At 35.0% G+C, this 17,374-nt stretch overlaps 2 protein-coding genes across 2 annotated transcripts; one reads left to right on the forward strand and one right to left on the reverse strand.

The window, feature by feature from the left end:
- LOC105166448 (blue copper protein-like) lies at nt 4,344–6,516 on the forward strand. Its single transcript, XM_011085799.2, has 3 exons — nt 4,344–4,762; nt 4,896–5,339; nt 5,943–6,516. Exons 1-3 carry the CDS (start codon nt 4,579–4,581, stop codon nt 6,395–6,397), a joined length of 1,083 nt encoding a protein of 360 aa, XP_011084101.1. The 5' UTR covers nt 4,344–4,578; the 3' UTR covers nt 6,398–6,516.
- On the reverse strand, nt 12,699–15,357 carry LOC105166449. Its single transcript, XM_011085801.2, has 5 exons — nt 14,926–15,357; nt 14,693–14,813; nt 14,501–14,615; nt 14,290–14,404; nt 12,699–14,153 (listed from the first exon to the last, which is right to left on the reverse strand). Exons 2-5 carry the CDS (start codon nt 14,791–14,793, stop codon nt 13,228–13,230), a joined length of 1,257 nt encoding a protein of 418 aa, XP_011084103.1. The 5' UTR covers nt 14,794–14,813; nt 14,926–15,357; the 3' UTR covers nt 12,699–13,227.

Genomic DNA, 17,374 nt, shown 5'->3' on the forward strand with positions numbered 1-17,374 from the left:
TAGGTAAATCTATAGATAATTTTACACACATCCAACTCTATACATGAAACTCAAAAAAAAAAAAGTTGAATGTATTATTTTTATTATATAATTTATTTTAGATAAAACAATGCTTTGTTAAATTAACAATGATATTTAGTATCACTCTATAAAAAATTAGTTGAATATGTTATATGTATTACATAATTCATTTTAGATAAAAAAAAACTATATTAAATTATTAAATTTAAATTTACATTACTTAATTTAAAAAATAAAAATTTTAAATTGGGCAGGACGGGTTTGGTGGAGTAGGACAATTCAGACAGGGTGGCGGGGTAGGTCTCGAGTCCAGGCAAACTCGATCCAGACCCACTCCATTGTCATCACTAATAATTTACCATGATTTTTACTTATAATCACTAATATTGTAGCCAATAATATTTTTTGTTAATACTTTCGTTTTCATTACATATTCATAATTCAGTAGGGAACTCGTAAAAGGAAGACAACCTTGTAGCTCAATAGATCATCCTCTTCGATCTCAGTATTCTACACATCATTAAACAAAAAAGTTAAAAAAAAAATAAATAAGTTAAGGTCAAAATTTGTGAGCAAGCAACGGGAGATAATTAGCATTTAATATAAAACAATGAGATAAACATAAACGACATCCAAATCTTAAAACGGATGAAGAGAAATTGTGCAGAAATTACCTCCTTATTTGTTTAGCAAAAACAGCAACTCACCTTCCTTCCTCTACTTCAAAATCACCTGTGAAGTTGACCGAAATAGTGCCTAAAATTAAATGAGTTGATTGGCTGCAAGAAAATAATTTAATTGCTAGGCTAGGGAAAACAGAAATTCCCCATGTGATAATAGGAATGTTCAAAAACCCCTATAAAAATTAAAGTATCAAATATCCCCTATGATATAAAATAAAGTTTAAAAAACTCCCTCCGTACAAAATTTGAGCAACACGGGCTTTGACTGCGATTTTTCTATGAAAGTACCTCCTTTTTTTTTTACATTTGTACCCCTAACGTGGGGGTAGGTTTGAACCTTTGATAAGGGCAAGAAGGGGAAGAGGATGAGCGGGGAAGAAGATGGGGTGGGGGTGGGGGATTATAATTGTTATTTTTTAAATTTTTTATAAATTATAATTATATATTATAAATATATTTTAATAGTTATAAATTATATATATTAATAAGCCTAGTTTGACCAATTGACTAAAAGGGATATTTTAGTTATTATTTTTAAAAAAATAAACTCAAATTGATCAGGGACGGTGTGATTATTTATTTGTAACATAAGGGTTATTTTTTATATTAAAAATTTCATAGGAGATTTTTTTATATTACAGGAGGTCATGATGGATTTAACCCGAAAAAAAAATCTTGTTGAAAGTAAATTTTTATTGCTAATGAATTCAACGACGAATTGATTAAAATATATATTAAATAATATGAATTAATAATAAAATTTTTACTTGTTAATAGAAGAAAAAAGTCGAGCTAATATCCGGATTGAAGAAAAAAGTCGAGCGAATATCCGGACAAAACGGACTTTTCAAGTCCTTGTCCAGATCCCGACATTGGGCGATAGCTAAGGCGCTACAGTGATTAGTAGCGGGTTGTAACCAAAAGCAAGCCCCATCCTCGTATGTAAACAAGCCACTGACGTTAATAATATTCTTATTCAGCCTAATAGGCCCAAGTAAATGGGCCTAAAATGGTGCAAAAGTTAGTATTTATTACCATATTAATTTATGCTTATCGTGTAACATTTCTAGAGAAACTACGTATACACATCAAGGTGCACAGTGAATCGGGCCATTTTAAAATTGATATGGACCAGCTCGAACAAGTCAATTCCAGCATCAGTCCACTACTGTTCATGGCCGGTCTTGGGGCAATCTTGGACCTTTGAGTGGGACTCAATTTGGTCCATTTTTGAATTCGGGCTCAACCTATAGACCGGCCCGATTCAGGCCCGCATCATGCATGTGCTTTTTTTTTTTAATGATATTAAAGTCTTCCTATAAATAATTATGTAAATTTATAATTATCTTATAAAATAAATAAATAATAAATTAAATCATACAAAAAATTATATATAACGAACATAAAAGAAAAAAGGCGCAATAGGCCCTCCCCAGGCCCAGGTAGCCCTGAGTCATTGGACTAGGCTGGTCCCAAATATTGATTCCTATGACTAACTCTCAAACCAGCTCAATTTTTTATTGATTCAATCCGGTCCTAAATTGAGTTAACCCCACTCGACTTACTGTGCATCTTGACATAAACAGATATACAGATATAAACATATATGCGTTTAGTAATACTAGGGAACAACACCACCTATGCGCGAAAAATGCCCAAGAAATTATGCATTTAAACAGAGCGACAATGTGGCATTTTTTAAGTTTAAAATTATTGATATATTTAAAAAACTTACAACACCCCTGACATAATTACTCGCACTTATATAATTCCAAATATAATATAATATATGAATTAAATCATACATAAAAACTATAATATAAATATATAATATATTATGACGAATTACCTTATTTCATTTTACATATGAACTCTATTGATGGATATTGAGTAAAAACTCGTGATCCAGACACATTTCATCCATCATAACTTACAATACTTCTTTCTTCAATTGGTCCAGATTAAAAGTTTCTTTTTGATAAATATAAATTTCATTAAATAAATGGTAGTACATCGGCACAATACAACATGAAAGGCTAGGCAATCACCTCGACAAGCCAAGGGATTCACCATAAACGAAAAAGTGCACAAGTATTAATAAAAGAAGGTAAATCAACACTAATTATCCGTTGTCAGACATCTTCAATATCTGACGGGTGTTGATAATACCTCAAGCAATTAATTTGGACATAATTTTCTTGCTAAGATAAGTCCAGTAATTAAATGTTTATTCAAAAATATGTAGGCTCCTTCCCTTAATGCTTTGGCGGAAATGGCTCTTATGCCCTTCATGTGGTTTTGTCCACCATCATCTACCATAATTCAAATTGATATGTAATCAACATCTAATCTAATGGGTGAGGACGGTTTTAAACCCACCAGTTCAAATGGATCTTAATACAAGACTGGCCTGACTTTGCTAAAATCGACTATTTACCAAGTAAAAGACCTAATTGGATAGATTGGGCCAAATATGACCCAGTCAGTACAAATAAACAAGGTGTAAGGGTATAAAATAAAGACTTCTTGCAATTCAAGAGTCTGGGCAACATATTTAAGAAAGAGAAGAAAAGAAAAAAGAAAAGAGAAGGGTGTGGGATTAGCAGCTTCAACTTAACTTCCATAGATTGGACCATTTCCACAAAAACAAACGTATCTCAAATATTACCTTCCCATAATACTTAGCTTTTTCCCACCTTGACGCGTTCTACATTTCTCAATTAACACTTTGATAACTACTGATTAATTAATATCATGGAATCATTTTTAGGACATCAAATAGTCGTTCTTTATATTAACGCGTTTAAATCTCTCTAGAAGAATGACAAAAACCATCTTAAAATATTGGGAGCTTATTTCAAATTAATATTCTCAATTTTTTTATTAACGTCATAACAATTTAAATTTCGTGTCTTTTTTTATGCGGGTCATATTGACTTGAACCCATATACCTAGTATTTGTAATGACCACATGATTGTCTCTTGATGAATGGTTCACGTGAAATCGTTTAACTCGAGAAATTTATGTATATTAACCTTATATGCTCGTCGTACTACTTTTAACACCGTAAATATTATTACAATCTTCATATTTCATTTTTTACAACCTTGTTGACTTAAGTATCGAAAACTATAATTAAAATCTTTTCGGTGTTATTCTCGCATTTCTTGTCTTGCAAAATAAGTTACAAAATCACCAACTTATCTAAACATATTCAAAGTATCTTCATATATTTCAATCAGATTTTAAATTTTCTAAATTCAGACAAGCATCACTTAAGCAATTAATATCTCTCTTTTTTTTTTTAATGAATAAACAAAAGTAAACTACGCGCAAAAGTATGAACTTTTCACCCTAAAACTTGTTAATTTATAAAACTTGTCCATAAAATTCCACGAAACCACAAAGTATGACTAAGTCAATGGCCTGAAGTCCAAGAAAGTGGGTTTCTGATTCATGGCTTCACACCTTCATTTCTAATGTCTATGGGCCCACCACCTCCTACTCCCGTTACATAAATCTTGCTCCAAATTGACTTTCCTTCACCAGAACTTTTCAATATTTGTTTCTTCTCACTTCTCATCCTTGTGAAGGTTCTATTGGTCAAATTCCAAACACCCCATGATGTGGGCTTAATGCCTAATTTTCTCCCAAAAAAAAAAAATGGAAAAAAAAAAAGGAAAGCAAGAAAGAAAAGACTTAGCTTACTTTGTTCTATAAATAGAAGAACACAACGATTGTGCCTATCCCACTCTATTACGTTCATTGTGTATCATTACAACTTAGACAGCATTGTCTGAACTGAAACCAAGAACACATTAATAGAGAAGGAGAAGGGGGCGACCTGAGATTGAAGACCATAGAACACCAAATATGGAAGGAAGATGGAAGGTGGTTGCGTTTATGACATTGGTTTTAGCTGCTATGCTGAATTCTTCTTCAGCACAAACCACACACGTGGTCGGTGACTCCTTGGGCTGGCTCGTTCCGCCCGGTGGAGAGGTAGCTTACCGGACTTGGGCGGCCTCCAGAACGTTCACCGTGGGAGATGTGCTCGGTGAGTTACGGTTTGGTGTAATATTTTTGTCTCTTGATTGCAATTTTTGTCTGATTTTAATAGGTTTACTTTGTCCTACGTACACTTGGATTGAAATCTTGTCTAATTTGTTGAATGTGAATGGATGTTGCAGTGTTCAACTTTACTACAGGAATTCATGATGCAGCTGAGGTGAGCAAAACAGCATATGATTCATGCAATTCCAGCAGCCCCATCTCCATGTACACCAATGGGCCAGCTACAATCACCTTGACAACAGCTGGGGAGCACCACTTCATTTGCACCTTCAACAGGCACTGTGATTTGGGTCAGAAACTGGCCATCAATGTCTCCGCAACCTCCACGCCACCCGCACCACAGCCCGCCACTCCACCGCCAGCGCCTTCACCGGAAACCACCCCATCACCAGCCGTGCCGACAACTCCTCCACCAGCAGCTACACCTGCACCCTCCCCCTCTAGGCCTGCCACGACATTCACTGTTGGAGACGGCCTCGGCTGGCTTGTGCCTCCTGGTGGTCCAATTGCATACGAGACCTGGGCTAGGGGCAAACCTTTCATGGTGGGAGACATCCTAGGTAAGTCTTCATCATAAATTTTCAATCCATTATTTTGATCACTTATTATCTAGGAACATTCAGTTGTTAGAGAAAACTTCTCCATATATTTTCTCCTATTTTTTGTCTATTTATTACTTTTTGGTTAGGAAATTTTGATTAACTGTTAGTTTAAGAGTTCTTAACAAAAAAAGTACATTACCTCAACATCTTTTAAAATTAAGTTTAACTACACAAATATTGGTTGCCCTTGATAAGATTATTTGTACACTTATTAGTCTAATATACCTTCTACGTCCTTTGTAAAAATAGAGGCGCACTCCTAAGAGGGTGTTAGTGTAATGTACTATAATATATGTAAAATTTTACCATCTAATAATGCGTGTACTTGTAATTACAACAACAACATCCTAAAGGGTATATTTGTAATTTTGCGAAAGGCATCAGACGTATGTGTAATTAAACTTATTCTAAGAAAAATTATATTTCTTTTTTTTAAAAAAAAAAAAGAATCTGTATCCAAGGACCAAAACTGTCCTTTATTTAATTAGGATGGAATTAATATTACTTTCTTTTTCTTGTGATCATATTTCTCATGATTATCATTATTACAATTGTACGCAGTGTTCAACTTCACAAATGGAGCCCACGACGTCGTAGAAGTGACAAGGGCAGAATTTGACTCATGCAACGTCAGCACCACCACCATCACCCCCATAACCACTAGTCCCGCCAGGATCACCCTCACTTCTGCCGGCGACCACTACTACATATGCACTTTTAGTCAGCATTGTAACTTCGGCCAAAAGCTAGCCATCAACGTCACCGCCGCCGGATCCACCGCCACCCCTCCATCAGGCTCAGCCCCAGCACCTTCCTCCGCCGCCACCCCTCCACCAGCTAGCTCCACAACTCCACCCCCCAGATCCTCTGGTCCCACACCGGCCACTCCTTCCACACCCTCGACCCAACCACCAGTTACAGCTCCTCCGCCACCAAGCAACTCCGCCCCATCTTTTGCTGGTGCTGCTTTACCATTCACCTTCTTGGCTGCTGCCGTGGCTTTCTTGTATAACTAGATATATAGCGTGATGCACAATTTTTTATGATATATTTTTTATTTCATGCAATTTCCTCATTATGTAGATTGTATTATTACTTCCTTGAGTACTAATAAAGCTGATTCTTTTCGGATTCATTGTATTTTGCATTGATCTGTATGCATATGATTATTTCTAATTTTTTTTTTTTGGAAATTTTTATATGAATTTCAATAAAACAATCTCAATGTATACTAATCATAGTCGGGCACATTTGATACGTGTGCAAATTACAAAAATGGAAGTATTGAATGCAATACTCTTTTCTTTTTATTTGAATAGCATACAAAATAAGTGTAACAAATATTTAAAAAAATAAAAATTGAAAGAAGTTAAATACTATCTTTTCTATGAAAGTACAGTTATAGGCTCATGGGATGTATATAAGTATATTAGAATAAGGATATTTTTGTAAATTTATTTAATGCATACCACACTACAAAATAGACTAATAGCCATGGATTTCATAAAAAATCCGTTGCGCAATTGATTTACCAGAGCCTTTTACAACGGAAAAGTTTTCTGTTGCTATAGATATCGTTGTTATATAGCCATGATTTTTTTTAATCGTTGCAAATATTTGACACTAATTCTATTCCGTTTATGTTGCTAAGAAATTTACCTAGTATATTACGATATTTCATGGCAAATTTTACAACGAGATATCTTACTGCAGCCTGTAGCAAAATTAGTTTTCAGTTACAACAAAAATCATTACAAAATTGCAATGCGTTTTTTACAACATCAGTCGGTTGAAAATTTTACAACGAAATACTTAGTTGCAATTCATTGCAAAATCATTTTTTTGTCAGAAACAGAGGGTGCTGAGCATGTCTTTCCACAGTGCCCCCTTGTGCTTTTGGTTTGGGAGTTATCAAACTTGCCTTTGCCAGTTATATTGCAAGAGGGCCTTATCAATGAAATGTGACTCCAGCATGCTTACGAGGAACTTGGAACGCAGGAATTTGCTTGGTTTCTCATGCTCTGTTATGGACTATATATGGCTGAATAGGAACAAAGGATTTCGGAAGGCTGGTGTATGGAGGTTGTGGCTCAGGCTCCCAGAACTCTCTTGGCAGCCGGGAGCCACCACAGTATGGGGTAGACCTGAATTAATTATATGGTAAGTATAATACACCATTGTGTAATTGATGTACACTTTAAGCAAAGCGACCAATCACATGACAAGTGTGATACATTTACTATACAATATGGTTTGAGTCGACAAACCCTGGTGCAAGGTTTATATGTGAGAGAGGCAAATCTTGTTATATGCATAATTAGTGTGAGTCACTACGTGTGACCTCTATTTCTTTCAGTAAATTTTGTAATTAACGCCAGTGTATTAGGCATATAATCTTTTTCATTAAAAACTTAATGTAATAAAAATTTTGGGAGATTTTTTGTGTACAGTCTTGGTGCCAGAAAAAGTTTGTATACTCCCGAGCTCATTGAGTAAGGCATCAGGAATTTCATAACAGCTCATGGCGTATGAAGAGATCGCATGAATCACCGATTTGATCAGAACCTCACACCCTTCTTGCGATAATTTCTTTATCGTCCAAAAAACCTTTTAGCAATTATGTGATGAATCAAAATATTATCGCTTTAGAGAATGAACACCTCCTTAAGGATGTCACATTTTAGTTAAGTTCCCATTCACTTCACATAAGCTCAACAAGTTCCCCTAGTGATCACACTGTCACGTTACAACAATGGTGTGGATCACATGAGTCAATTGAATCACTTAGAGATATCAACCTTTGTGTACTCTGACTAATGCAGATGATGTGTATATTTTCAAAACTAATCCCATACTAAGAAGGGCTATCAATGAATAGGGTCTGGCCCATAAAAAAAAAAAATCTAATTTTCGTGCAAACAAATTTTTCGGCCCAGGCTCAAACCTAGGCCCAGACCTAAGACCCTTTGTGTACTCTGACTAATGCAGATGATGTGTATATTTTCAAAACTAATCCCATACTAAGAAGGGCTATTAATGAATAGGGTCTGGCCCATAAAAAAAAAAATCTAATTTTCGTGCAAACAAATTTTTCGGCCCAGGCTCAAACCTAGGCCCAGACCTAAGACCATTAAAAATATAACTTAAGTTTGAGTTGGGTCTCTAACCATTTATACCATACTTACCAAAAAATTCAGTACCTTTAAATCTTAAGATCAAAGGATCTTAATAAATCAAATCCTGAATACAACCTCCCAACACCAAATGTTGTTTTAATCAATTTTCTCCCTCTCAAAATCTGATCCGACCCGTGTCGCCTCTTCGAGTCCGCTGCTGCCGTGACCTCCGCCGCCACAGCCAAGCTTGAAGATTGAAACTGAAAATTAAAACTTTGCCCACAAATTCCAATCTCCACCTCCACCATTTTTTTTCATTCTTTTTAATTGAAATCTTTGGTGTCTAGACAAGAGGTTTCGCGAACCCCTACCCATTTATTAATTCGAGAAACTTTTGTACAAAGCTATAATTAAAAATTAGGAGTAATTACTCCCTATACGTTACGGTTACCACCATCCTCTTCATTAATTTAACTTATTAACATTTGGTGCCCACTTCCTATATCTTGTATTTGATGCTTTTAGATAATTTATTTTCCTCTCACCTTCATAGTACACAACTGCATATTTGAGTCATTAGGTCAGATGTGCATATAATATAATATTCGCAGTTGTTTATAAAATTAATATTTAATTAGTTGCAACTCCCCTACGTTTTGTTTTGTTTTTTTTTTTTTTTTGTCAAATGTGCCAAAGTCGTTAGTAGCACTAACAACTTGGACATACTTTTTTTTAAGTTTTGTTAATTTATGTTTGTATTATATTTAATAATAATATATTAATTAGTTAGTAGTTATTATTTTTCATTTTACCATATATTGAATTTTTTATTTAATATTTTTAGAGTTGGTAGGACGGGTCTCGGGTTCACCCAAATCCATCCCATTGCTACCTCTAAATGCCAACATACTTATGGAATTGACGGTTGTTATTAGAATTTATAATTATCAGTAATTTTGTAACATACTTTTATTTTTAATGTACACAATCTAATATTATAAGTCGTATTTAATTAAAAAATACATTTATTAATTAATAATATTTATATTAAAAATAATTATAATTAAAAAATAATAACTAATTAATATTAAATATACATTAAATTAAGTATTATTTATTATTTAAAATTATAATAACAATTAATCAAAAGATACAAAAAAACAAATTAAAAAAAAAAAGAGTGGGCACGCACAAAATTGAAATAAAAAATTAATAAAACCCTCAAGCAGCTAAAGACTTGGGGGTATTTTTGCAAGTCTACCCCATTTTGAAGTAGACTTTGCAACTTATTTATTTTTTAATAATTTAAGTATAAATTGGTCAAAATATTCTCCCACATTGTTTGAGAAACAAAAATGATGCACATATTTGACTGTTTTATATTGAGACTTTTTACATATTTTTTTGTGTTAGATGATTATCAAGATCCGTATTGCTAGAACGCTACTATCCTATTTTTCTTTTTAAATCATTCTTGCCATTTTTGTTGTATTAAAGCCTTTTACGTACTTATGATGAATAATAATAATTATATTTTCTTTTTCAAGTTTTCTAATGTTGGCGTCTTATACTGAAATCTGACCTACCAACACCATTTCATAACTCAGTGGTGGCAATGGATAGGTGGTCTATTAATCTAGAGCCAATAAACAAAGCAATTCATTTTTGAATCAACACTTCACAAAGGCTGGAGGTGTAAATGATATCGTGCATACTACCCATGGTACCACTAATTTGGAAAAACACTTGAGCACTGCATGTCTAGAATTTAAGCTAGAATGTCGGAGGTATTTGAGTGGAAGACCTAATAGCGAGTTCAAATTTAATCGAATTAAAATTCAAATGGATTTGGAAATTGTTTGTATGAAGCACAAACATCCATTCAATATAGGTGAGCACGAATACTTTGAGATTTTTTTTTATGGACCCCAATTCAACAAGAAGAATTTTGTCTGATCAAGATAATAGACTAAAGTCATGGAAGTAGTTATTGTACGCCTTTTTCCAGCCGGATACAATTAACATAAGCATCCTTGCTAGCATTGCTTGGAGGGTAAGGTGTCATTTCCTGTGTACAATAAATTTGACATATCGTGTGAGTTGATGATCACAAAGTTATTGAAATTGAACTTGAACTGAATATTGTTTCGTCAACATATCAATATAGGTTGGGCTAGTGGTGTTCAACCTACTCAAGATAGGTGGGTAAGCAGGACTTAGGCCTACTATTTGAGCAAATCGGTCGTGCTCGTTGACATAATTTGAATTGTGTTGTTTTTGGACTTGAAAAATTAATATTCAACCATCACGTTCCTTAATTATCGCTTCTCTTTAATACTGATGTCGAAAATCATACTTCATAATGATAGCATATGATATGATATTGACTTGGGTAACATAATTTATACCATCTAAATCTTGCCATATCACTGTCCATTAAAAATCACTAAAATGGAGAAATGGGTGTTTTTTCAGCACTCATCATTAAAATCTAGCAATCTCATATAGATTAGGGGCAACTCCATCCATCCAACAATCTCAGTCCCCTTGCAGTCCGCCCCAAAGTTGGAAAAGCAATAACACACCTCAATCCCCAAACAATAAATTTAAAAGAATAGAAATAAAATCAACAACAGGTATGAAAATTATGAGACACTAGAAATCCTCTAAAACTGAAGCTTCTTCATATTTGGCAAAAGAAACGTAAATGGAGTAAAAAAACAACTGTATTACCAGAATCTGTAACATGAAATCCCTGCCCACAAATACATGTTTACACCTTTCCAGACTTGCTTACCAGTCTCAAATGATAATTATATAGGTTAAAAATCAGTAGCAGAAATGCTTTACATTTCAAGTTTTACTATTTTTGGTCCAAGTATCACTTTTAGGTGCTACTAAGAATGAGTAAAGGACGATGGTTCATAGTGTAGGTATAATTTGTTCAAAATTTTTGATATTCTTCACTTTTATTTATCTTTACTTGCATTTTTCTGAAAACAGCCAAAATCCAATAATAGCATCACAGAATAAGAGAGAGCAAGAGGAAAAGGATAAATGAGCTGGGAGCCATTATCATGAAAACCACCTCTGCTGCCAAATGTAATGTTGGGTTGCATTTGGGAACATGAATTGACATTCAAAGACACATGCCAACCAACCTATTTGGAAAGGTCTGTGTGAATGAATGCTACTTTTCAGGACCACTGCCACTTCTGAGGCGACCATTGTGGTCAATAATTTCACCATTTAAAGCTACCTATCCAATTAAGCCACAACAGAATTTTACTTCTACTGTAACACTTGCTTCCTCATCAATACCTTCCTCCATTTGATATCTTCTCACCATCACTATGCTAGGGTTCAATACAAAACCTTCAACACTCCAACTACACCATGAGAAGCATTGAATGAGAAAGCAAAGAAATGGATCTCAATAGCTGAATAATACACTGTATAAACTCAATAGACAGTTAGAGGTGTTATCGAGAATACAGGGCTTAGAACAGTTATAAGCACAAGCATATCACAGCCGCTTTGTTGTATGTGCTTCATGTCAAACAGTCCTCAAATACCAAATTATTAAGAACTTAGAACTCTAGATCATGAAATTTGTGGGTCAATTTCCATGACGGTGTTTCACTTTCAGCTTTGCTGTAAAGATCATAGCCTGAAAGGCTTGAAGAACACTGACATATAAAAGAAAGAGAACCACCATGTTAGACATCATTTTTTGGCCAATGGAACCCTCCCTTCCATTTCATTTGAGAGTAGACACTGCAATATGCACTTACGAAAATCAAATGCAGGGCATTCACTAGATAAAGTGACCAACATAAACAGAAACATCTGCTACAATTCTTCCTAACTAATATACTGAGTAGTTTTAACAATAAAACTACATAAACTATTAAACAACATGTGAGTCCATGTGTCATAGAATTTACTTCTTGCACCATCCTTATTCAGAAGGATTCAACCAGGGGCAGTCCTTATCAAAGCACACGCAAGGAGTAGCCCTTTCTTGCTTCACAGCAAGCAGTTTACCTGGGCTCTAAACAAAAACATGGCGAGCAGTAATAGTATACCAAAGCACATATTCGAACAACTTTCAGATGTACCAGTTATTAGCAGGCCAATGAGGAACATTTGCTCTTCTTCTGAGACAATCTTGGTTCGGCATTATTTTTTCCAGCATCACATGAAATAGACATATCGCCAAGTAGCTAAAGAACAAGCTACTTAAAACTTGTATCAAATAATGTGAAATTTTCCAGGAACAAGGAACAGAGAGTTGTCTGACCATCTATTCTATAATATGAAATGATTAGCACACTTCAAAATTCTTATTCTGCATATTCTAATATGATTGAGTGCTGCAGGAAAAGCTGGAAACTGATGATTGTTGTATGTAAGATTTTGTTAACAATTCACTGCTGTCAGTGCTAGCAGATTCTAAATGGATTATAAACAGAATTTGAATTCTAAAACTAACAACCCTAAAATCATAGCATTACCAAAGTTCCATAAGGTGATATACAGCATCCATAGGACCTCTGATGCAGTGCAACTAATCCTTTCACGAATTGCTTGTGATACTCTCCATCGACAGCATGAGCATAAAGGTTAGCAAAAGGCACAACAAGAACTTCAAACACATACGACTGCATCTCCATTTTCTCCTCTCACTGGAAAAATATAATATGTAATACAATAAATTGAGCAATTTTCTACAAACCAGGTCTTCTCATTTGACCAGCCAAATGGTTAGAAGTTGAATCTTGTGACCAGAAAAATTGATCAGTTTCTATATCTGCACTAGTGGGAAGCTTACGTTTCCTAGAAGCTACTTCTGTGTTCTGATTCTCACCCTCTGAGTTCCACCTACTTTTATTCAACCAGGAGTGTTCATAGGCAGACTCCACAGGGAAGAAAGAAAACTCTTTTTCTTTGAGCCGGCCTTCAACCGGAACAACTCTATGACCAACTCTATCAGCTCCACAACCAGATTCCTTTTCCCTGCTTGAGTTTGAGTCAGAAAACAGACCCAACCTCAAGGACAAGTCAAAACCCATCTCGGATCCCTTCCCTTTGTAGTCTTTGGAAGCAGCTTCATAGGTTTCCTTTGCAACATTAATATCATCACCATAAGGGAATAGATTCTGCAAGCACCCAACTTCAGTAGTTTCAGCAACTGATGAGAATATTGGCACACCAACAATTATTGAATCAGACTTTTGAGGTTCCTGGAAGCCCAACTGAGGAACTTCAGGTTTGAAGCTTGTCCCATAGTACAAGGGATATACCGAGCCCCTGTTCAATGAAGTGTCATGATCGAATTCAATACTATTTCTATTGCCAATAGAAGGATGTCTATCACATGAAGAAGCAATTCGCTGAGTAGTATTTAGTGTAATATGCTTGTTACACTCCCAAACTGATCTAGCTGTATCTACATTTTGGGGCATCTTAAGCATTGAGCTTTTGGATATATGCAAAGGCATCAAAACAGAATTGCGGTCATTAGCTTTCTCATTGAGAACTTTTGGGGGCATATCACCACATTCTTGATGTGTTGGTCTGAGGTATGTTCGCGGATTATTGTGCCTTTGGCTTCTCGATGCTCTTACTGGAACACAACCCAAGTTAAGTGCAGCTGAAAACACAGTCCAATGCACATGATACAAATCAGAGTCCAGACTAACAATACATCTAAAACATAGAATAGCATCAGCACAGAATTTCAGTGCTCGAATTTAACTGACATATAGAAGTAGAGGATAAATGTGCACCTTCAACACATGGAGGCAAAAGCTCCCCACTCTCGGTGCGCTCATCCTTCCGAATTATCGTATCAACCGCTTCATTGACACGGTCCCATAGCGTTTCAGAATTCGAATATTCAGCCTACCCAACGTAAAATGAGACATAAACACAGACAAACGGATAACTGCATTGCCAAATTCAGCTCAACCAATTTCGAATATAAGATAAAGAATAAACCTCAGAGTTGGCTTTGGAGTACATGATTTCCTCCGCTCTCAACACCACAATAGGCAGCTTCTCTTGCCATTCTTTATTTTTTTTAGTTGCAGAAGGGTGATTATCATGTACAAGCCTGTTCAAATACATGGTTATAAACTCAACAAATTTCCTAGAAAACAAGTTCTCAACAAAAAAAAAAAGTACCAGTACCTGAAAATCTGTTGAATAATCAAGCCTCTCATGGGTTGGTGTCTTTCACTATGCCAAGCTCTTCTCACGCACTCATACGGTCTCGGTCCCGGTCTAGGCATCTTCTTTCAGTTAAACCCACCTTCAAACACCTGGTGTAATTATAAAGTACCCCAAGTATAACTGAAGAACTACTCAACAAAGAAGCAATTTCCGTAATACCACTCCGGGTTATACAGAAAATTAAACAAAACCTTTTTAAAAAAGAAACAACACTATATTGCTCCAATTTCTACTTCCACCACTTTCAACTCCTCCCAGAATCCCCCAAGCTGTACTTCCCGTTTGTAGTGTAGGGAGAAAGGAGAGATGCTGTGCTTTTTAACATTTCTTTGGTTTCTCCTTTCGGGTTCGAGTACAAATAATAATTGTTTGAGTGGGTTTTAGCGATGGGGCAGTGGGGTTGTTGTGCAATACGCCCCCCTCCCCCCACCCCACCCCAAGAAAATTGCGAAACCCACCCTCTACCAAAATGTCTGCACAAATTGCTTTTCCTTTGGAGGAGAGTGGGCCACAATGGGCATGAATATTGAATGGGAGTTGTGAAAGGGGGATTTGCGTTTGCCCTTTGCCCCCCAATCCCTAATCCTGCATGTTCCTAAGCGATGTCGATGTGTAAATGCAATGCTGGGGGAACAGCCTAATACCTTGTCTTTAATCGTCTACTAATGTTGTTTGTAGTAATTGTTGGAGTGTTTGCGAAAACTTTTGTTAGAGTGTTTTTAAGTGTTTGAAATATTAATTTTTTATTTTTGAAATGATTAAAATAGCATTTTTAGATATTATTAAAAAAACTAATTAACTAACTTCTAGCTGCTTTGTTTTTTTATAAATAATTTTAATTTTATTTTTGACTACTTTATCCTTATTATAAAATCTTTATTTAATTTTTATCATTTTTAATTTATTTTTATAATCGTATATTTAAAGCTGATATTGAAATTTTCAAATAATTTGAATTATTTAACAATAACCAAATTTATACTTTCACATATTTAATATTTTAAAATATTTATATTTTATTTTCTACATCGTCTAGTCTATTATTTCGTTAGTATATTAATAATTAATTAATTAATTAATTAAATATTTTTTTTGCAATCATGCATATTTAATTATTGCGTATGAATCAATAACTATATTAAGTAGTGTGAGTTTTATAAAATTAAGCATATTTTTTTAATATTTTTTAAAAATAAATATAAAATATACTAATCAAAATAAATTATTGACAAACAATAATTGAAATAATAAGCAAAAAATAGTATCTTTTTAACATATAGGAACAAAATGGGCTTTAATCAATTAAATTTATTTTAGAAGTGATTTTTTTTTCCAAACATTATCTAATTTAGCTTTTATCTGCTTTTCACCTTTTTTTACAAACACTACCCACTTTTGATTTTGGTACATCCAACTTTTTCTACAAAAATCACTTCTCTAAGAGCGAAAGATTTTACAAACACTCTCTATATTACAAAACAACTATAGCAAGGGGACTTTTGCAACTATTACAATGCAATAATTATATATATTTGATACGTGCAATTTTAGCACGGGCCCAGTGAGTTTGGATCTTGATAATGGACTTGGGCTGATTAAGTAAAAGAACTTGAAAAATAAGACCTGCAAAATAATACGTTAACACTTCGATACTCAAGTTAGTCCCGAACTTAGGAATAAGTAATTGTAAAAAGAAATCATAATGAGAAATTGAGATAGAAATAAGAAATTCATGAGACAAATATGGCTATAATGGGAGTAGATAGCTGCAACAAGAGCAGAGAAGCAATTTTCCTGATTATTGAAGGTGTTCCCGTTGGGGGATGGTGCCTGTAGTTGTAGAGGGGGCGTCCCCCTCCATAGGGACTCTGCACGTAATATGTATTTTTGGAAAAAAGGCAAAATTCTTGTGGATAAGGCATGATTTCATCTTATCTTTAGCTGATCAGCACGCCTTTGCTTGGGAGAGGATTTCTTTTACATGAAGACTCCTATTCTGCAGAGAGTCCTTTTAGGTGAAGGAGTCTTGAATCTTGGGGACACCTCTCTTCTCTTAGGCTGCGCTTGGAGGGCAGACTTATGGTGTGGGAGCACAGGTATCTAGATCTCCTCTTAGGGAAGAGGAGAGGAGATCTCACTAGTAGAGGAGGAAGAAGAGGATAGGGTACCCCAGTCACCGATAGACTAGGGGTCCTCTACTCCGAAGACCTCTTCCATAGATCAATTGCTTCAAGAATTTCATGTCCCTTCTTCCTTTATTGTGTATACTCCTCCTACAAGTCGTATGTTCCATCCTCCTCCTACAAGTCGTCCATTCTATCCTCCTCTGAATTGCTTGTGTTTTTTTGTAGCCCAGCTGCGTTCAGGTTTGCATTTTCCTGTTCCTATTTTTTATTCAGAGGTCGCTCATCTTTTTGAGGTCTCTCTTAACCAATTGGTCCCCAACTCTTTTAGTTTTGGCTTTTTTTTTTTTATGGTTCTTTGGACAACTCTTAATGGTACCCCTGTAACAGCACATGCCTTCGCTAAATGTTATCCCCTCAAGCAGGTTGAAAAAGGCTTGTTTTGCTTTGTCCCTCGAAAGGGGGTGTCCTTCTTATCGCCTCCCAATCCTCCCAAACACTGAAAAAATAGTTATTT

Source organism: Sesamum indicum, linkage group LG7 (genome assembly GCF_000512975.1).
Source record: "Sesamum indicum cultivar Zhongzhi No. 13 linkage group LG7, S_indicum_v1.0, whole genome shotgun sequence".
Lineage (NCBI taxonomy): Eukaryota > Viridiplantae > Streptophyta > Magnoliopsida > Lamiales > Pedaliaceae > Sesamum > Sesamum indicum.